Source organism: Neolamprologus multifasciatus, chromosome 2, assembly GCF_963576455.1.
Source record: "Neolamprologus multifasciatus chromosome 2, fNeoMul1.2, whole genome shotgun sequence".
NCBI classification, from domain to species: domain Eukaryota; kingdom Metazoa; phylum Chordata; class Actinopteri; order Cichliformes; family Cichlidae; genus Neolamprologus; species Neolamprologus multifasciatus.
In genome coordinates, this window is record NC_140440.1 from 9,998,343 (window position 1) to 10,016,776 (window position 18,434).

The following is an 18,434-nucleotide window of genomic DNA, read 5'->3' on the forward strand; positions in this document are numbered from 1 at the left end:
GTTATCTACATTATTATGTAAATAACAAAATAACTTAAAGCAAAAATTGGGAAACGTGAAGTCCGAAGTCTTTATATTAAGGGCCGTCAGTCAAACAATACTGTTTGCTCTGGGTCTAAACAGAGTGCGTTGTGTGTGAAGTTTTCTTTTGCGCATGCGGGCCGCTTTGGGCGTTCACACTAGAGCGCGTTTGCTGTCGCATTTTATTTGTAGTGTGAACGAGCAGACAAAAAAAAATCGGATTTGATCAAAAAATCGGAATTGAGCATTAAGATCTGCAGTGTGAACGTAGCCAAAGACTAACTGATGTTAACCGTACACAGGAGGTTTCCCAGTCATGGATTAACTCTTTCTATCCACACTGCTACTGTAACAATACCAGATAAAAGTCAGTGATTTTGATTATTCATGATTTTGACATTGATGTGGGGGCTTTATTTTGCTGTTTTCACTGCATTAAGTCATATAAAACCTACACTGGGTTTATATCTTCTGAACTTTGCATATAATTAAATGTGCTATATAGATCAAATTGCCATTGTCAAAAAGTATTAGGAAGTTCCACATTTAAAGCCACTGACTGTTGCTTGTTAGAATTAAAGCACAGACACAATAAAAATGTGAAGTTCATATATCATCAACATGACTCTAAAATGCTCAATTATAACCGCTGGTCTCAATCAAATTTCCTTCTAAATCACTCAGTCCTATTCATGTGACACCTGTGCAAATTCCATAATGTATCAGAATACAAGTGAGACCTGAAGTGGTCTATGCAGATGTTAGTCAAGTAGATGGAGCAGCAAGGACTGCTGATTGTAATTAACTGCTGATTGTAAACTGGCTACAGGAGTGAATATTATCTTGAATGGTTGTTTGTCTCTGTGAGACTGATAACCTGTCCCGGGTGCATCCTGCCTTTCCACAGGGGTTTTCTACAAACCCTTCAGCCTAAATGTTACTTTATTAGACACGTCCTTAAATGATGTCGGTTATTGCACTGAGCAGTGTTTGAAGTTTGTCCTTCTTAGACAGGAAGCTGCTGTATCTTAGATGTTACAGACGGTTTTAATGACGTCTAGGATAATCTTCGGAAGCGATTAAAGCATAGATCTGGCTATTTCAGTGCTTTTTTAATAGAACAGAGCATTTATAGTGCTTTTAAATGCTGTCGTTTCCTTCTGTTCTTTTGGAACTTCTTGAGTCATTAATCACAATGAATCTTCAAAATCCACATCTTACATGGCTTCAATTCAGCTTTTTTTGGCACAATCCTGAGAGTTTTGTTGAGTTTTTTTTAAGTTTGTTTGTGCAAAATATTTTTACTTACAATTCTCCAAGCTTTTGCAGGACTGAGAAAGCCTGTTCATGTACGTAGCTGATCCTATTTCGCTGCAGAACCCTGGAGATAGGCAACAGACACAGAAAGAATTATATGACTATTTTTCCTACCTTAATCCCATTTAATGAACTGCCAGAATTGATCCCACACATATGATAGTACAGTTCATCAATTTGTATGAAACTAAGGTTGATTTGCAATCGTCTTACAGGAACTGCAGCAAAAGAAAAAATGTAAATGCAAAGACTGCACCTCAGCAATGTAATAAACTATGTAGATTTATACTTACAGAACTGTCAGCATGGTGCATGAGCTGAATGAGGCATTGCCAATCACTTCAATGAGATTTCCTTCCAGGTCCCTGCAACAACATATTATCAAATGAACACAGACAAATGCACCCAAACTGCTCACAAAGAACAGATTGATCGCAAATTGGCACTTGTATGTTAGGAGAAGTTTAGATTTTCTTTTGACATTCTACTTACAACCAATTTAGTCGGGGCATTTCTCGACAGATGTCATCCAGCTTTGTCAAAGAGTTGTTCAACAAAACCCTGTCAATCAGCAAGACAAAATGAAACAAGGTGGAAGGCTTTTCTCTTAAAGTTCAAAGAAAGAACACTCATTTGCTCGTAGCTGCCAAGCACTCTTAATAGCACCACTTTCGATGATCTGAAAGCCTTTGCAGCAGAAAAAAGTCAAAATAATGACTCACAATAGAACAAGGGAGTTCAGTCCTGAAAAGGTCGTGGGGAATATTTGATGGATGTTGTTATTTTCAAGAATCCTAGAGTAAAAACAAACAACAGTTTTGCACAAAACTGCATTCACTGACGTGCATACCTCAAAGTAATAAAAAAAAACAACCACAAAGCAAGAAGAAGAAATAAAAGGTGATATATGTTATAAAAGCTGGATACATACAACCACTCCAGTTTGTGCAGATCCCTGAACACCCAAGGCATTAAAACCGATATCCTGTTGTTGCTCAGATATCTACATACAGAAAGACAATAGAAGGTTACCTGCACCGGATGCTGATAACAATTTGTAAGTGGTGTTGACCTGCCAAAAGCAGTTCATCATTGGTCAGTTTATATAATCTATCCTCTTAAAGTGAATGTTCATATACAAGCATACCGTGTTAATAGGGCTGCTCAATTATGGCAAAAATGATAATCACGATTATTTTCACTGAAATTGAGATCTCGATTATTTGACGATATTTATTTAACAATAACAATGTATTGAATAATGACTTTAAAGATTGTCAAAAAATAATATAAAATAGTGTGCAAATACTGATAACAGTGGAAATGTTTGCAATATAAAAAATAAATGAAAAATGTAAACATCTATGTTTAGTGAACTTTGCAGTGTTGCTCTGTGGTGCAGCTACGACACTGTAGCAAAGTTTACACACTGTGTCTACTTGATCCACGTCTGACTCCGGGAACCCATAATGTTTCCACACCACTGAAGTTTTTTTTACCTCTCTTTTCAACCAAAGGCAGTCACTCTCCTCTCCAAATAACTTCTGCCGAGCTTCTGTCCTCTTAATTGTTGTGACACGTGTTCGAAATGCAGAGAGGTGCGCTCGATTTTCCACACGGAGCAGCGCGAGAGTAAAGCACGAGGGAGGGGCTAATAATCGGCTCAGTCATTTTTAATGATCGTTGAAAGCCCAGATCGTAATCGTGATTAAAATTCGATTAATTGAGCAGCCCTACTTGTTAATGTCAAGAAGCAGGATGTGCTAGGTTGCCAAAAGTAACTACTGCAAGTGAACTAATGCTTTTCTGCATTTTAAGAACAGATAAGAAACCAATGCAACTCAGAGTGTGTATTATCAAATTACATGTAAAGCAAAAATGTAACAAACTTACAGTCTTGTCAGGTTATACAGCCCTCTAAATGCATCAGGACTCACATCTTGAATCTTGTTGTGCTGGAGATATCTATCCATACAAAAAGCACAAAATATTTTCTTTATTTTTACTTGATAGCTATAAGAAAAAAAAACAGACATACTAAGTCATAAAGCCCGAATGCCTTTGCTCAAGTGCACCTTTTGCGTAAATGAAATCATTCATGTCAAATAATGATAATCTCTTCCAGGAATGCTCCTTTATATTGCGCACTACGAGCTCGACAAACCCCTGCTGACAGTTGTGTTTTGTCTTGTGTTTTCACACGCGGCAATTCATTCTAATGTTTGTTTATACGCATCTCAGGGAAGTTTTCAGTCCAGCAAAAGCTACCAACCAAATGGTTTCTGGCGAGGGATAAGACCTATTCTCATGTTGCCATTGTCAGTGTGACTGTGTGAGGGTGATAAACAACACAAGTCGACAATGAATGAATTTGTATGCAAAGCAGAACAAAAACGTCTGTCAACGTTCCCAGCAGTCCTCTTAGCTTACACATACCAGCTTTATAGATGTGATGCTTATTTGTTGCATTTGCCAAGGTCAAGGTAGAGTGAAGATGCTTTACTCAATGAATAGTTTAGGGTTATAGCACCTGATCTATTGTGTGTGGAGCTTTTTTTATTTTTAAAGAAAAAAACAAACAATATAAAAAACAGAAAAGAATATTTCGAAAAGACAATAAGACTACAAATGCAATAAAAGAACGTAAATAGCATGTAATCCACAATTAATGGAACACTCACAGTTTCTGCAGACTCTGGTACTTAAAGAATATGTTCGCTCTAAGTTTCTGAAGCCCATTCCTTTGTAGGGACCTGCGAGACAGGGACATTTACATATTTATTGCTTGAAACCAAAAGCAACACTCACCTTTGGACACTTGGAGAGCATGTTTCTTCTGACTATGATTAATGGGATTTTGTGGCTGTGAATCTTAAAAACGATTTAAAATGAAACATAACATCACTACGCTGATTCTATTTATTTATTACATAGCAGGCATTTTAATTTACTCAGATTTTTGATATACATATTTTAATATGTTAATATCTTAACTGGATTATCCACATAAAATACATATAAAAAGACAAAAACTCCCTATAATGTCCAACTTACTTTTTCTGACTAAGCCAGTTACCAGAAACATTAATCTGTAAACATTACAAGCTACAGCTTAGCGGTCTTTTAAATTCTGCCAAGAGACCATATCAGGGTCAAGAGACCCTGAACTGACCAACTGATTCAGCTGCTGATTCCAAGCCTTTTAAAGGATTAAAGGATGATTAAAAGCTCATCTTCTCACACACTATTCTATCAAGCAGAAGTAGTCAGTTTTTTCACATTTGGGAAAACGTCTTACGATTAACGCAATCGCCTTTGGTGCACCATTCTCTAACTTTGTTTACTTTAACTTTGTTTTTCTTGGATAGCTGGCAAGTAGAGACCGTCTTCTCCCAGAGGCTGTTTGTGCAAGCAGTTAATTATGACTGCTAGTTAGATTGTTTCATAGCCCTGTAGTGGGCAAGATAATTATAATGGGCTCATGAAAGGAAGCGAGGTGATGATTCATTAGAACAAAAAGTCAGTGTTATTTATTTGAACTGACAATCCATTAAAAGAAATGAAAACAAAACTAAACAAAATTACAAAATTACTTGATTACTAACAGGGTTGGGCCTTACTTTGCCTTTAAAATTGCTTTTTTATTAAATTTTCATTGAGAAAAACCCTTTATAGATTACTCTAATAAGTAAAACTGGGAGGTATGGCCTCCTCCCATATCTGCTCCAAGATTATATACATTGGTCTGGGCAGGTGTATTGTTTTTTTTTTTTTTTTTTTTTTTGAGGGGGGGGGGGGGTTGTTTGTTTTGGGTTTTTTTTCCTCTCCCCCTCCTCTGTATATACTTATTTAGGTATATAAATATGTATGTATAGACATAGATATATGATTGTTTATATAATGGTAATTATATTTTATGTAAAAAGGACGGGGAGAGGAAGGAAGGGAAGGGGAAAAAGAAAAAAAATGCTTTTTTTTCATTGAATAGATTCAAGGAATTGCTGGAAATACTCTTCTGAGATTTTAGTTTTGAGAGACTTTGACAGCATCATCATTTAGCAGCTGCTAAAGATGTATTGATTGCACTTCCATAATGTATAACTCCAGGATCACTACAACCCAAAGATGCTCTTTTGGGCTGAGATCTGGCAAAAGGGCCCCTCCACATTATGGAAATATTACTAGTATTACATTATTAACATTTTTGTACTTTCTGTACCTTCTGACATTTGTAAATGACTGCAACACGTTTACTGCTAATATGCTCAGAATATACACTCACACCTTAAGATGTGCTGTATGTGTCATATATTTAGAAGCTGGTCCACTCGAAATAACTGTTGAACAGGGAATTCTATAAATGAGTGTGCTTGCGACCCATCCAGTCAGTCTGTGAGGACATGTGATTAATGAGCCTTTTATTATTTATTCCACATACATTATAGTTGTCTTAATGTCACATTGGGCAACCGTGGCTCAGGAGTTTGGGAAGCGTATCTGTAACCGGAAGGTCGCCGGTTCAATCCCCGGGCTCTCTGTCCTGGTCGTTGTGTCCTTGGGCAAGACACTTTTCCCTCCCGCCTACTGGTGTTGGCCAGAGGGGCCGATGGCGCGATATGGCAGTCTCGCTTCTGTCAGTCTGCCCCAGGGCAGCTGTGGCTACAACCGTAGCTTGCCTCCACCAGTGTGTGAATGTGAGAGTGAATGAATAATGGCATTGTAAAGTGCTATATAAATCCAATCCATTATTGTTATTATTATTATTTTCAAGTTTGTAACATAGGTGTTGGGCTTATGGTAGCATAGTTGATCTGATTCTGGATGTTGTACATTGTACTGATCAAAAAGGCCATATTTTAAATGAGTACGGGCTAGCTTTTATAGCTTTCAACAGTAAGTCTCAACACTGAGTGGTCTTGTTGAAATATATCCATGCATTTTGTTTAAAGTAGTATATTACTGAACTTAACTTTCATGTAAAGGATAAATTAAAAGAAAAAAAAAATTAAAAAACTTTTTTTGCCCAGAAAATGATTACTTCTACCACCATCTCGGAGAATTGTCCAACAGATTTGAGTTCTTTGAGTGCCATGTCTCAGGCAATAATTTTCACTTTTTACCTTTCAAGTTGTGGCAATGACAGGCATTCACAGTGGCAAGGGATGTTTGAAGTGGCAAATGTCTGCTACAAAAATTCTCGCAAGATGTGACAGTAATCGCTGCTGATGACTGTCTTTGTGGACATTGCTTGAGTTTGAAAGTATTGAAGAAAAACAGGGGTTATTTTCTACTCACATCATAGTGACATTCATTGCTACCACTGGGATATCTTGAAGATGCGCCCCGTCACAGTCGAGCTCCAGGTCCCGGCACAGGCAGAGCTCAGGAACCACACCAAGCACTAGAGCAACGGAGGAGAAAGGGGAAGGATAAACAAATGGTCAAAAGTGTCAATAGTGGAGCTGTTTTGAAGAACAACAACACAATCCTGCTGGAGGACTATGTAAGCCATGACGTTTAAGCAGGAGAGAAAAAGAAAATGAAAGCAGAATGTATTAAAAGTGACTTTTGGGGTGAACAGGTGGGCAATTATTAATAAAATACTTACTAAATATTCCCAGGATAAGCCAGCTGTGATTACCTTTGATTAAATTCCAATTTGAATATGAAAGATGTGATTAAATGAAGCAGATAAAATTGTCTAACCAGACTTTACTGGCTCCAATGAATTTAAATTATATTTGGAGGACGTGTCAAAATGAGCCATAAAAGGAAGTTAATGAAACGCTTGCCTGTGAGAGAAAACACATTTTCAACCAGAGAGATGGTGAGAGAAAATTTTGAAATGGATTCTGTAGAAGTCGCAGCCTTAAGGGCTGAAGAATTAAGCCAAAGCAAAAGTGGCCTAAGTTGCAGTTCCTCAAGTGGCCATTTGGGACCCAATGTTCAGATCCACTCCAGAAATAAACATGTTTACATCCTGCTACAAATTGTTTTGGTCTAGACAGCTAACTGTCCCCCTTGAGATAACCACAGATGGGCTGATTTATTAGCATGCAGGTTTGACATCTTTGAGTAACACTTGCATGTAGATGCAGGCACCTAAGAGTCAGCTAAGAGGCACCTTAATTAATTTGAACCATCGAACGCTGAACCTTCTTTCTGGTGTTTGTGCAATATGGAACAATTTTATCAAGTTATCCATGAAATAATCTAAGATAATCCATTGGTTTATCAATCCATAAACCAGTAGATGAGGTCACAGTAGCTACTGTATGCCCAACATTTATATAAAACATATTTGTCTTCTCCGTAAATCACCAAGTAAAGGAAGTGAGCAAATTAAGAGATGCAAATTCACAGAGGGTGTCAAGTCTCTAACTGTGAAAAACTGTGGGAAATATCATATCCAGGTGTGTTTATATCTGTTTCAGGTAATACAGTCTCCACACAGATAATGTTTTGTTCTGGTTTTCGTTACTTCAGTAGAAAGGAACCATCAGTTGATATTTACTGTTAGTCTTTATGCAGGTCATGACTCATTCCATACAGCCGTTTCCTCACATTTCTGTAACATTTTGATTTTTTTTTATCAGTAAACACCTAATTTCAAAGAAAACCCAACAAGAGTAATTTGTTTACTTCTGCTTTATAATTGCAGTAATTGTGACAATGTCTTTGAAAACAATTAGTCTAATTATGGTCCCCATATCCCTATGATACCTTGCCAATGGCTCTGCAAATTATTCAAGAAGAAATTGTAGCTATGTGCTAGTTCAACAACAGATTCTATTGCTGGTTAAGCTCATTGCTAGGTGTGTTACTAACACTTGAAGCAATGTTCTGGGTTGAAACATCAGATTCATGTGATGATATTCGCAAGTCTTTTGGTCACACTGCTCACAATCCTGAAACTGAGTGGCAAATCTGATCTGAATAATTGTTCAAAAGAGGTTAGTTAAATTATTATGCAGCTAAAAAAAAAGACTTGTTATTGTGCTGCATTCTACAATTAGATACATAATTTGTTGGGCACATATTTTTTTTTAAGTTTTGCAGCAGTGGATTTTAAATAATAAAGAAAAATAAAGTTCAGCTTTAATTAAAGGGGTTTTACAAAAAATGCACTGTTTACAGCCATTTTTATAAATAGTCCTCTATTTTCAGACACTCAAAATCAAATACACAAAGGCACATAGAAACATTTTAAACACGAGGATAGTTTTTAATGCTTTGATGAAAATCATTTGCTGTCAGTGACTGCTTAAAGTATAGAAGCCACAGACACCAACACATGAAAATTATAGGCAATTCTCCAACCTTCCTTTTATCTCAAAATTCTTGAAAGAGTAGTTGTAAAACAGTAGAGCTCATCAGTAGAGAAACTGCATTAGTGAAGTCACAAATGATCTTCTTATAACCGCTGACAGTGGACTCATCTCTGTGCTTGTTCTACTAGACCTCAGTGCAGCGTTTGATACTGTTGACCATAATATTTTATCACAGAGCATGTTGTGGGTATTATAGGTACTGCACTGTAGTGGCTTAAATCATATGCATCTAATAGACTCCAGTTTGTTCATGTTCATGGGGAGTCTTCATACACTAAGGTTAATTATGGAGTTCCACAGGGTTCCGTGCAAGGACCAATTCTGTTTACATTAGACATTAGAAAGCATAGCATACATTTTTACTGCTATGCATTTATCTCTCTATGAAAACAGGTGACACACACGAATGAGTTAAACTGCAGGAAAAAACATAAAGACCTGGAAGGCCTCCAATTTCTTGCTTTTAAATTTAGAAAACTGAAGTTGTTGTACTCGGCCTTAAAAGTCTTAGAAATATGGTTTCTAACCAGATACTTATTCTGGGTGGTATTACCTTGGCTTTTGTAACACTGTGATGAAATTTGGAGTCATTTTTGACTATGTACTATAGCATAGTACTGTATGCTATAGTAGTACTGTAGTTTGCACATTAAATACATATATAGGACATTGTTAATCCATTTGTTTAATAATTGGAAACATCCTGTCTCAGAGGGATGCTGAAAGAGTTGTTCATGCATTTATTACTTAGACTGGATTATTGTAATTCACTATTATCAGGTTGTTGTAAAAACTCCCTGAAAAGCCTTGAGTTGATTGAGCAAGAGTAGCAACAGGGACTAGAAAGAGAAGGGTATTTCTTCCATAATGTCTACTCTACATTGGTTCCCTATTAAATTCAGAACTAAATTTACAATCCTTCCCCTCACATACAAGATAATAAACAATCAGGCCCCATGTAATCTTAAAGACCTCACAGTAGAGTAATTTGCTCTCAGACAGCAGGCTTACTTGTGATTCCTAGGATGTTTAATAGTAGTATGGGAGGAAGAGTCTTCTGCTTTCAGATCCTGACATCAATGTGTTATGACAAAAAATATATATGTGACTATTTGCCTGCACTGCTGTGCGTGCGTAACACATGCCCATATGGGAGTCATCTGGGAGGTTGACTGGCGGTCACCGGTCAGTGCAGTAGTGCATCTCTAATTAGCTGTCATGTTAGCTATCATCTTACTGATTCTCATTCTCAAAAGGAACTTAGCCTGCAAGGCTTCATTTTTGGGGACACAAAGTTATGCATCTCTTCTATTCTATGTAGAATAGAAAATACACTGCTTGTCAGTGAGCACAGTGTGGATAATACATAGCTTTCAAACAGCTGGCAGATTAAAAAGCATGAGCTGAAAAAGGTGCATATAATGGGAAAAGAAAAATCCAAACTGGATGACTAAAATTGAAGCTTGACAATTTGATTTCATCTTCTTAAGACTGTCATGCTTAAGCCTTTGTTACTTATAGTATGGATGGCAAGTTAAAAGAATAATTACATAAACAGATTGGTCATGCATGCATGATTGATCGTTAAACAGAAAATTTTGACAAAACCAACAATAGACTAAAATTGCAGCTGTCATGATGCATAAAATTCCTTTTTTACATGTATGAAATGGAATAAGATGAAAAGACATCAGCAAAATAGAATAAAAAAGCTATATCAAACTAACACTCAAATAAGTCTGGTATACTCATTTTATTGGCCATACTATGTAAATCGGTCAATCCCACAAAATCCCCCAAAACAAACAAACAAAATGGTACTTACTTTTTTTTAAAATTAGCAAATGTTATTGTTTATATCCTTTACAAGATGAGTTTAATGCTTGAAAAACAAAACTTTGTCTAAATTGTGCATATTTGTGCCCATTTTTCTGAAAAAATTGTTCTCACAACACGCAGAACGTAAAAGTTTTTCCCATCTTCCCACCTCGTGTTCTTTTACATCAATGACATCATTGGATATGATTCACAAGACAAACAAAAGAAAAAAAATGAAAGGCATTCTGTGTTTCTGTCCTGAGGTATTAAACTTCAAAGGGCATTTGTTATTGTTCTTTCATCTCGCTTATACAGTGGTGGCTATTAGCCCCCAGTGACTTGACTGGGTTGAAAAAAAGGGTTCCTTTGATTTTGACAAATCTGTATTTACAGATGAAAACATTCCAACTACACAAAACCTGAGGTTGAAAGTTTTGGCAATTTTAATCTCCACCAGTAGTCTTAACATAGCTTGTAGGGTTGGGCTGCCACAAACGATTATTTTGATAGTCGACTAGTCACCGATTATTTTTTTGATTAGTCGACTAATCAGATCATCATCCATTGGACGTAAAACCTACAGCTTATTGCACCAGCATGGGTCTGCGCTTATATAACTATCATTAGTTTACAGCTTTAAGTGTTTAAGGTATGTGCTAACTAAAAATAAATACAAGATGATAGTTTATTTAATTTTAATGAAATTTGCAGATTGTTTCGGTGGATATAACGGGACACTGGAGTATATTCTCAAGCATCTCACACTTCTGATAATCAGTTGTCTGCTTGATGTTTATTCAGCCAAACCGATTTACTCTGAAACAAATAAAATACTGAAAAAAGCCAAACAATAACATTTTTAAGTTATCTATGTGACTTATATATCATGTTTAACCTGAGTAGCAAAAGACGACGGTGGGTTTGAAAACGATTTGCCGGGAGTCCGGTGTTCTCACGCTCTCTAGTGAGCATTGAAAGCTATCGAGCTGGTGGGTAACAGACGTCTCCGAAAATGTTGGAGCGCTTTTGAAAATATGTGGTGTCTTGATAAACTGAGCAGATATTTGAAGTTTACACAGATACATTCTTGCCTGGAAATATGTTAAATGTTTATTTTGTGACCCAGAAAGAATAATAAGAGTAATATTAAAACTAACTAGCTGCCGCCATTGTTGGAAACTAAGCAGGGCCGCGCTATGAATTCTGGAATACGTTGGGTCATGAAGTATACACTTGACCCATCCTTCAGATCTGGGGAAATGAAGGGAGCATTCTCCAAAAGTTCATCTGGACGTAGCGTTTTTGTGGGAGAAACGTTTCATCACTCATCCAAGTGACTTCTTCAGTCTCAGCTGACTGCAGGTTTCCCCAAATCTTATAAACAGTAAATTTGCATAATGACTGAAACCAGCCCACTGAAGGAACAATGGGCTGTGAGGTCAGTTCCTTAATCTTAATTATGCAAATTCTCATGACCATTGATCAACAACCACGGACCAAACCCACTGATCAAAGACCACTAATCAATGGCCATGAGTACCATTCACAGAGAGTTGGGGAATGGCTGCAATCACAGCATTGTAAGATGGCGAAAGATGTACCCTTAGGCCCCCTCCTCGATTCAGAGATGGTCTTTCCTTTTTCACATAAATGGCCTCCTTGACTCCGCACTCAAACCAGCGTTCTTCCCTGTCCAGGATGTTACATCCTCATCATTGAAAGAGTGTCCACTGGCCTGTAGGTGTAAACAGACTGCAGAGTCCTGGCCTGACGAGGTAGCTCTTCTGTGTTGTGCCATCCGCTTCGCCAGAGGTTGTTTGGTTTCCCCGATGTATAAATCCTGGCAATCCTCCTGGCACTTAACAGCGTACACTATGTTACTCTGTTTGTGTCGGAGGACCCGATCCTTGGGGTGGACCAATTTTTGGCACAGCATGTTTTGGGGTTTAAAAGCCACAGAGACCTGGTGTTTAGAAAAAATGCGTCTCAACTGCTCCGATACTCCTGACACATATGGGATCACTACAGGTTTTCCCTTGGGCAGCGGTTGTCCTTCTCTCCTGGATCAGCTGGAGCTTTCTTTAGATGCCTTTCCCGCTTTGACAAAAGTCCAGCTGGGATAACCACATTTACTCAGGGCCTTCTTGATGTGCTGTTCTTCTGCCTCCCTGGCTGCTGTGTCTGTGGGGATGGTGTTCGCTCTGTGTTGTAGCGTCCTGATGACACCCAGTTTGTGCTCCAAACTGGGAGCACAAACTGGGTGTCCCAGCATTTGTCGGATGCATTTGTCGGAGTCTTCGAATTTGGACAGTCCTCGCCGTGTCGCTGTAACGTAATCGCCCTACAAATGCGGGCACAGGAGGATGCGGTTCCTGAATTTGGACACAGCTATGATACTGGACACTACTTCTTCTTCGGGGTTTAACGGCAGCTGGCATCCTTGTACATGCAGTGCTGCCATCTTCTGTTTCAGTCCGTTATTACACTCTTAAATCCTACTACTTATTCCTGCGTCTTTTGGGATCTTACAAAGCTTCAAACGACACATCGACTATTAAATTCGTCGTCGACAGTTTTAATAGTCGACGTAATCGTGACTAGTCGACTAATCGTGGCAGCCCTATTGTAGAGTTTGCAACATTAAACATGTTTGCCTTGAACTCCATCTCTTTTACTATTTTATCACAGCAACAAAACACAATGTAAACATTTCAGTGGCAAACGAAGACACGCATCTAGGATATTCCTGCAATGTGATAATGAGGGAATGTCTACTGTTTTAATTTCAAGCGAAAGCAGAAAGTAAATACTGTCATGAAAGCACATCTGATATATTAATAACTATTTGCTATAAAACATTGTGAAAAACAAATAATCGATTTAAGGACAAAGTTCTAACATTTAAAATGAAGGTACTCACAGCATACATTGGACTTGGTCCTGGCGTTATGACTCGGCATTCCAAAATACTTGTCAAAAAGATGGGGCCATCCATTATTATCTCCTGTAAATCAGTATATGACAGACACACCAGAAAGTTATGAGTCATCTCTTGACCTTCAAAAACCAAACGTGTAATTTGAGGTAAATCAAGTATTTCAGATTCACAAAAGGCAAAACTTTTTCCCACCATTGATGCTTTGAGATACAAAAGCCTACACGAGATATAAAAGGCCTTGAGCATGCTTCGAGCAGTTTGGGATAACCATTCTTGTTATACAACCACCAGTTTGACTGCGTACGTTTGTGAAATATGTGTTTTTTGGAAGTCAGAATAATAATCACCTGTTCCAGATTATTCAGTGATACTGCAGCGTTCTCCTCGTACCACATTATTGTCCCTGTGTGATTTTTTTGGTCAATAAATGTAAAACAGATTATCTCATATTGTTTTTTGTGAAGGTATAGGGGTTTTTTTGTTTGTTTTTTTGGCGCTATTCCTATCTACTATGTTCCTTGTTCCCTCTTTGTGATGTCATTAATATTTATTTTGAACACAAGCACTGTGCTTCTAGGTGTTCCTTTTAGTTGCATGCACCTTTGGCTGGTTTGGAGCTAAACCTAGAGTTTTTCTTTGTACTTTGCCAAAGTGATGCTTTCATCTCATCAACTCAACCCCTTTGCAGTTTCCTTTTAAGCCACAAATTGCTAAAGAGGTGGAAAAGCCAACACATTGACAAGATGGCATACAATTACACAATTACAGCATCCCTCAATTATGTAACCCCACCCCATCCTCACTTTCTTATAGCTACCTTTTGGTCATGAATAGATCACATAAATACACATAAGTGGTTGCACTATTTGTAATTATAGTTAGTGTGCTATTTGACATACAATTTGAATTAATTCATCACTTCAGGGTGTCATTCTGGGAAACATCTGCACATCCTTGTCCATACCAGTGTTCTATATTACAAAGCAGGATGTTTGTTCCTGCATTGTTTATCTTCTTCTGAACATTCTTGAAGGTGTTCAGATTTCACAAGTTCAGATTTTTTTTCTGGGTATCCTTCAGTTGTTTCATTGTACAGACCCAAGGTGAATGGGTACAAATAAAGAAATGGCTCTAAGAACAGAGTTAATCACAGCTGTAAGTGTAAAAAACAGAAAAAACTGCAACGTGACTGCACCAACAAGCAGCCAACAGGCTGGAGGCAACCCCCCCCCCCCCCCCAAAAAAAACCCCCAAAACAAAACAAAACAAAACAAAACAAAACAAAACAAAACAAAACAAAACAAAACAAAACAAAACAAAACAAAACAAAACAAAACAAAACAAAACCAAACCCACAACCACTACATAATACAACTGACACAGGCTGTTGTGACAAAAGAAAGCTATTAAAAATTAATTTGAAATCACCTAACAATTTTTTTGGCTACTTAAAAAACATCCATCCATCCTCATCTTTTTCCTGCTTATTCAGGGATAAGCAGGAACAGAATCCATAAATACTGATATCAACCACTACATATTTTCTCTATAAAATATTTGTCAGGATTCAGGGCAGACAAGGTGGCTGTGCAGTAATATCTGATTCCTCAATAGGCTGTACTATTTACCATGATGGTAATTTGGCCCCATTCTTTGTCTTTGGTTTCCTTGCTTCTCACATCCTGTTTAGAATCCCAGACCTACAATCTTCTCACCCATCAGAAGACTCTCCAGTTTAATCCCGTGGATTCTTCAGCTCTCAACCAGTCCTAATTCCTGGCTTCTTTTTCAATTCAATAATAAGATAAGATAAGATAAAACTTTATTAATCCCTCTGGTGGGTTCCTCTGGGAAATTTGGTTTCCAAAAAAGCACAGCACCGACAGAAGTTATAGAGTTACAGAATATTATATATATATATATATATATATATATATATATATATATATATATATATATAAATATATATATAAATACAAAGACATATATAGATAAAATATACAAAGGGGATAAATAGAATAAATAGGAATAAAAATAAAAATACAAGTGAATTGCACATTTCAAGTATGGAGTCTATTGCACCGTTGACTATTAACAAAAAGTATTGCACAAAAGGTAATTGCACAGTGAACAGAAGAGGCACTACAGCTTAGTTGTTCCCCCCTCCTTTGTCCTCCTGTTTCCCCTCCCTCTCCCCTCCAGAGAGGAGTTAAACAGTCTGATGGCGTGTGGGACAAAGGAGTTTTTAAGTCTGTTGGTTCTTGTCTTTGGGAGAAGCAACCTGTCACTAAACAGACTCTTCTGGTTATTTATGGCCATGTGCAGAGGATGCCCAGCATTGTCCATAATGTCCAGCAGTTTCTTCACAAAGTCACAACAGTTGCCCTAAGGTGCTTACAATTGCCTTACGGTGCTCCTGAAACTCCCTACCTTCTGGACTTGCATCTGCCCACCCACTCTCTGCTGTACTTCTTATTCCTACTCTGGAAGTGTGTCTGCCAGCAGACTGACCTCCTCACTTCCTGCCCTCGGACCACAAGTAAGAATGACCAACTTAGTAATTACAGAGACCTCATACTCACTACTTCTTTTGCCATAGCTAATCTTATTTTATTTATTTATTAGTTTTATTCTAGTTTTTGGTTTGTCCATGTCTCCTGTTTACGTGTCTTTCCTGTCTTCTGTGTAAGTCTGTCTTGTCCTCTGTTTTACTTTCAGTTATGCCCGTGCTTTCATGTCCCCAGGCTGTCATGTGTTTCTTGCCTGTGTTGTCATGTCCACGTCTCTCCATGTTTCCTATCTTATTTTGAAGAGTCTGGTGTTTCCATGTCCAGCGTGTTTAGTTTTACTTTTCCCTTTGGCATCAGGTTCATTTGTGTCAGCTGTGTCTCCCCAGGTGTTTCTTCTCATTACTGTGTATTGAAGTCGTCTGTCTTCCTCTGTTCAGCATTGGGTCGTCTGTTTGTCCTTATGTCAAGTCACATTATGTCACAGAGTTTCTGCTTTCTACTGTTCAGGTACATATTAATGCTCATGTTGGGATTATTTACATTTTCGCGTGTTCCCCTTCAGTTTCATGTTCTTGTCTTTTGTCATCATTTTGATAGTTAGTTTTAGTTTTCCCAGTTTAGGTTTTAGTTTTCCGCCTTGCCCCATTTTTCTGTTTTGTATCGCCCGTAATAAAGGCTCGCTTTTTGTTTATTGTCACCTCCTTTCTTCCATGTCTGCTTTTGGGTCCGTTCCATAAACACTCAGCGAGCCCCGCTGTTACGTCTGATTGAGTTGGGCTTCCACCATCCCCCCTGATATAATACTTTATCAAGTTCTGCTCAGAATAACTACCACAAAGTTTTATTTGAATAACTTCACAACTACAGTGGTAAGGCATTCAGACTATCTTGAAGATATACCCCCACATAAATCCCTTTAAATGTTATCCGGTAAACATTCAGTTTTAGTGGTCGTAGTAAAACACCCACCCATCCATCCAGTATAAATCAAATAATCTTCACAAGCTAAGGATATGTATTTTACATCAATCAGTATTTGACTGTTAATGTTTTTTCTCTGCATTAAGACTGCATATATTGTGAAATATCTTTAGTTTAGACACTTCAATAACATATGAAATTCAATAACAGGTGAATATTTTCCTATTATTTGTAAAGGCACAGTTCCTTACAAATACTAGTTATCACGAGGATCTAAATTTGGTGTTAACGTGCTCTCCCAATGTTTGCTGCCTCTTTTATCGCACAGTTCAATGGTTATATATTGTGTTTGAGACATACAGTAAATGGTTTTATCCAAATGAATCTTCTATGAAATCTCATAACATATCACTGACACCTGTGTGATTGTATACAAGGCCACAGTTGTTGCAAAGCATCGACTAAAATCAGTAACTTGTGATTTACACCTTGAGTCTATACCAGGGGTCACCAACCTTTTTCACCCAAAGAGCCATTTGGACGCGATTTCCACGCAAAAGAAATCACTGGGAGCCGCAAATACTTTTTGACATCTAAAATGAAGATAACACTGTATATATTGTTTGCTTTTTTTACCTTTATGCTTTGTGTGAACAACTAAGGCGTGTTGCTTAAATCCATGAAGTGCTACAAAGAAAATTACATTTTATTTATGTAATTAACACATTTTGAACTCTTAGAGATTTATAACAAAAGGAAAGACACCCAGCTGAACTAAAATGATCCATGTAGCAAACAAAAACTGTTGTGAGCCGCCACCCTTATATTGCCTTTGGACTTTTGGAGCCTTGACCTGACTTTTAAAAAAATATTTGGAAAAAAGCACTATGCTGCTAAAAAATGAAAAATAGATATTTGCAAAATTCTCCCTAAATATATATTTTACCTGGTTAATGTGTGTGGCGGGGCGTGGTCTGCAGCGCCGCTGCATGGGACGCGGACGCACCTGAGCGGCACCTGCAATCACACCTCGCCGCCTTAACGTCTGTGCTCTCTATGCTGTTGTGTTGGTATGTCGGGCTGTGAGCTTTAACACTGGCTATATGCGTACAGCAACCGTGTGTGAAAAGTGGTCAATAAAGAGATGCTGAAAAGCTTGTTCATGCAAACAGCGTCGGGTCTGCCGTGATATCTTTACCATTGAACTTCTGCTCCTGAACCTCTGCGCACAGCGTCTGCAAACCGGGGCTGTACGAAGTCACTTTCATCTTTACGCAGGACTGTAAGCTGTCATCTGTGAGGCGTGAGCGGTGTTTGTTTTTAACATAGTTCACGGTGGAGCTGCTGACATAATGTGGATCCGAAGATCCATAATTGGCCTACCTGGGGTTGAAAGTCTCGATAAATGCATGACGTTTCGGTGGGTATACCAGCTTCCGCGAGTGTGACGCTTATTTTGAGCAGTGAAAAAATAATATAATATAATTTTATTTTTATATTTCAATATCACAATAATCTTCCAATTTAGAACTACAAGTTATAAAAGAACTAACATAAATAAAATATACATCAGCTAAT

The 18,434-nt window shown here is 37.8% G+C and overlaps 1 protein-coding gene across 1 annotated transcript in view; it reads right to left on the reverse strand.

Moving 5' to 3' along the window:
* rxfp1 (relaxin family peptide receptor 1) overlaps window positions 1-18,434 on the reverse strand; it is a 79,182-nt gene that overhangs the window by 16,920 nt on the left and 43,828 nt on the right. The window contains exons 3-11 of the mRNA XM_085179332.1: window positions 13,408-13,491; window positions 6,634-6,739; window positions 4,020-4,091; window positions 3,232-3,303; window positions 2,270-2,341; window positions 2,061-2,132; window positions 1,831-1,899; window positions 1,632-1,703; window positions 1,331-1,402 (exon numbers count right to left, since the gene is read on the reverse strand). Coding sequence (XP_085035458.1) covers window positions 1,331-1,402; window positions 1,632-1,703; window positions 1,831-1,899; window positions 2,061-2,132; window positions 2,270-2,341; window positions 3,232-3,303; window positions 4,020-4,091; window positions 6,634-6,739; window positions 13,408-13,491 — 691 coding nt within the window. The remainder of the gene's footprint in view (window positions 1-1,330; window positions 1,403-1,631; window positions 1,704-1,830; window positions 1,900-2,060; window positions 2,133-2,269; window positions 2,342-3,231; window positions 3,304-4,019; window positions 4,092-6,633; window positions 6,740-13,407; window positions 13,492-18,434) is intronic.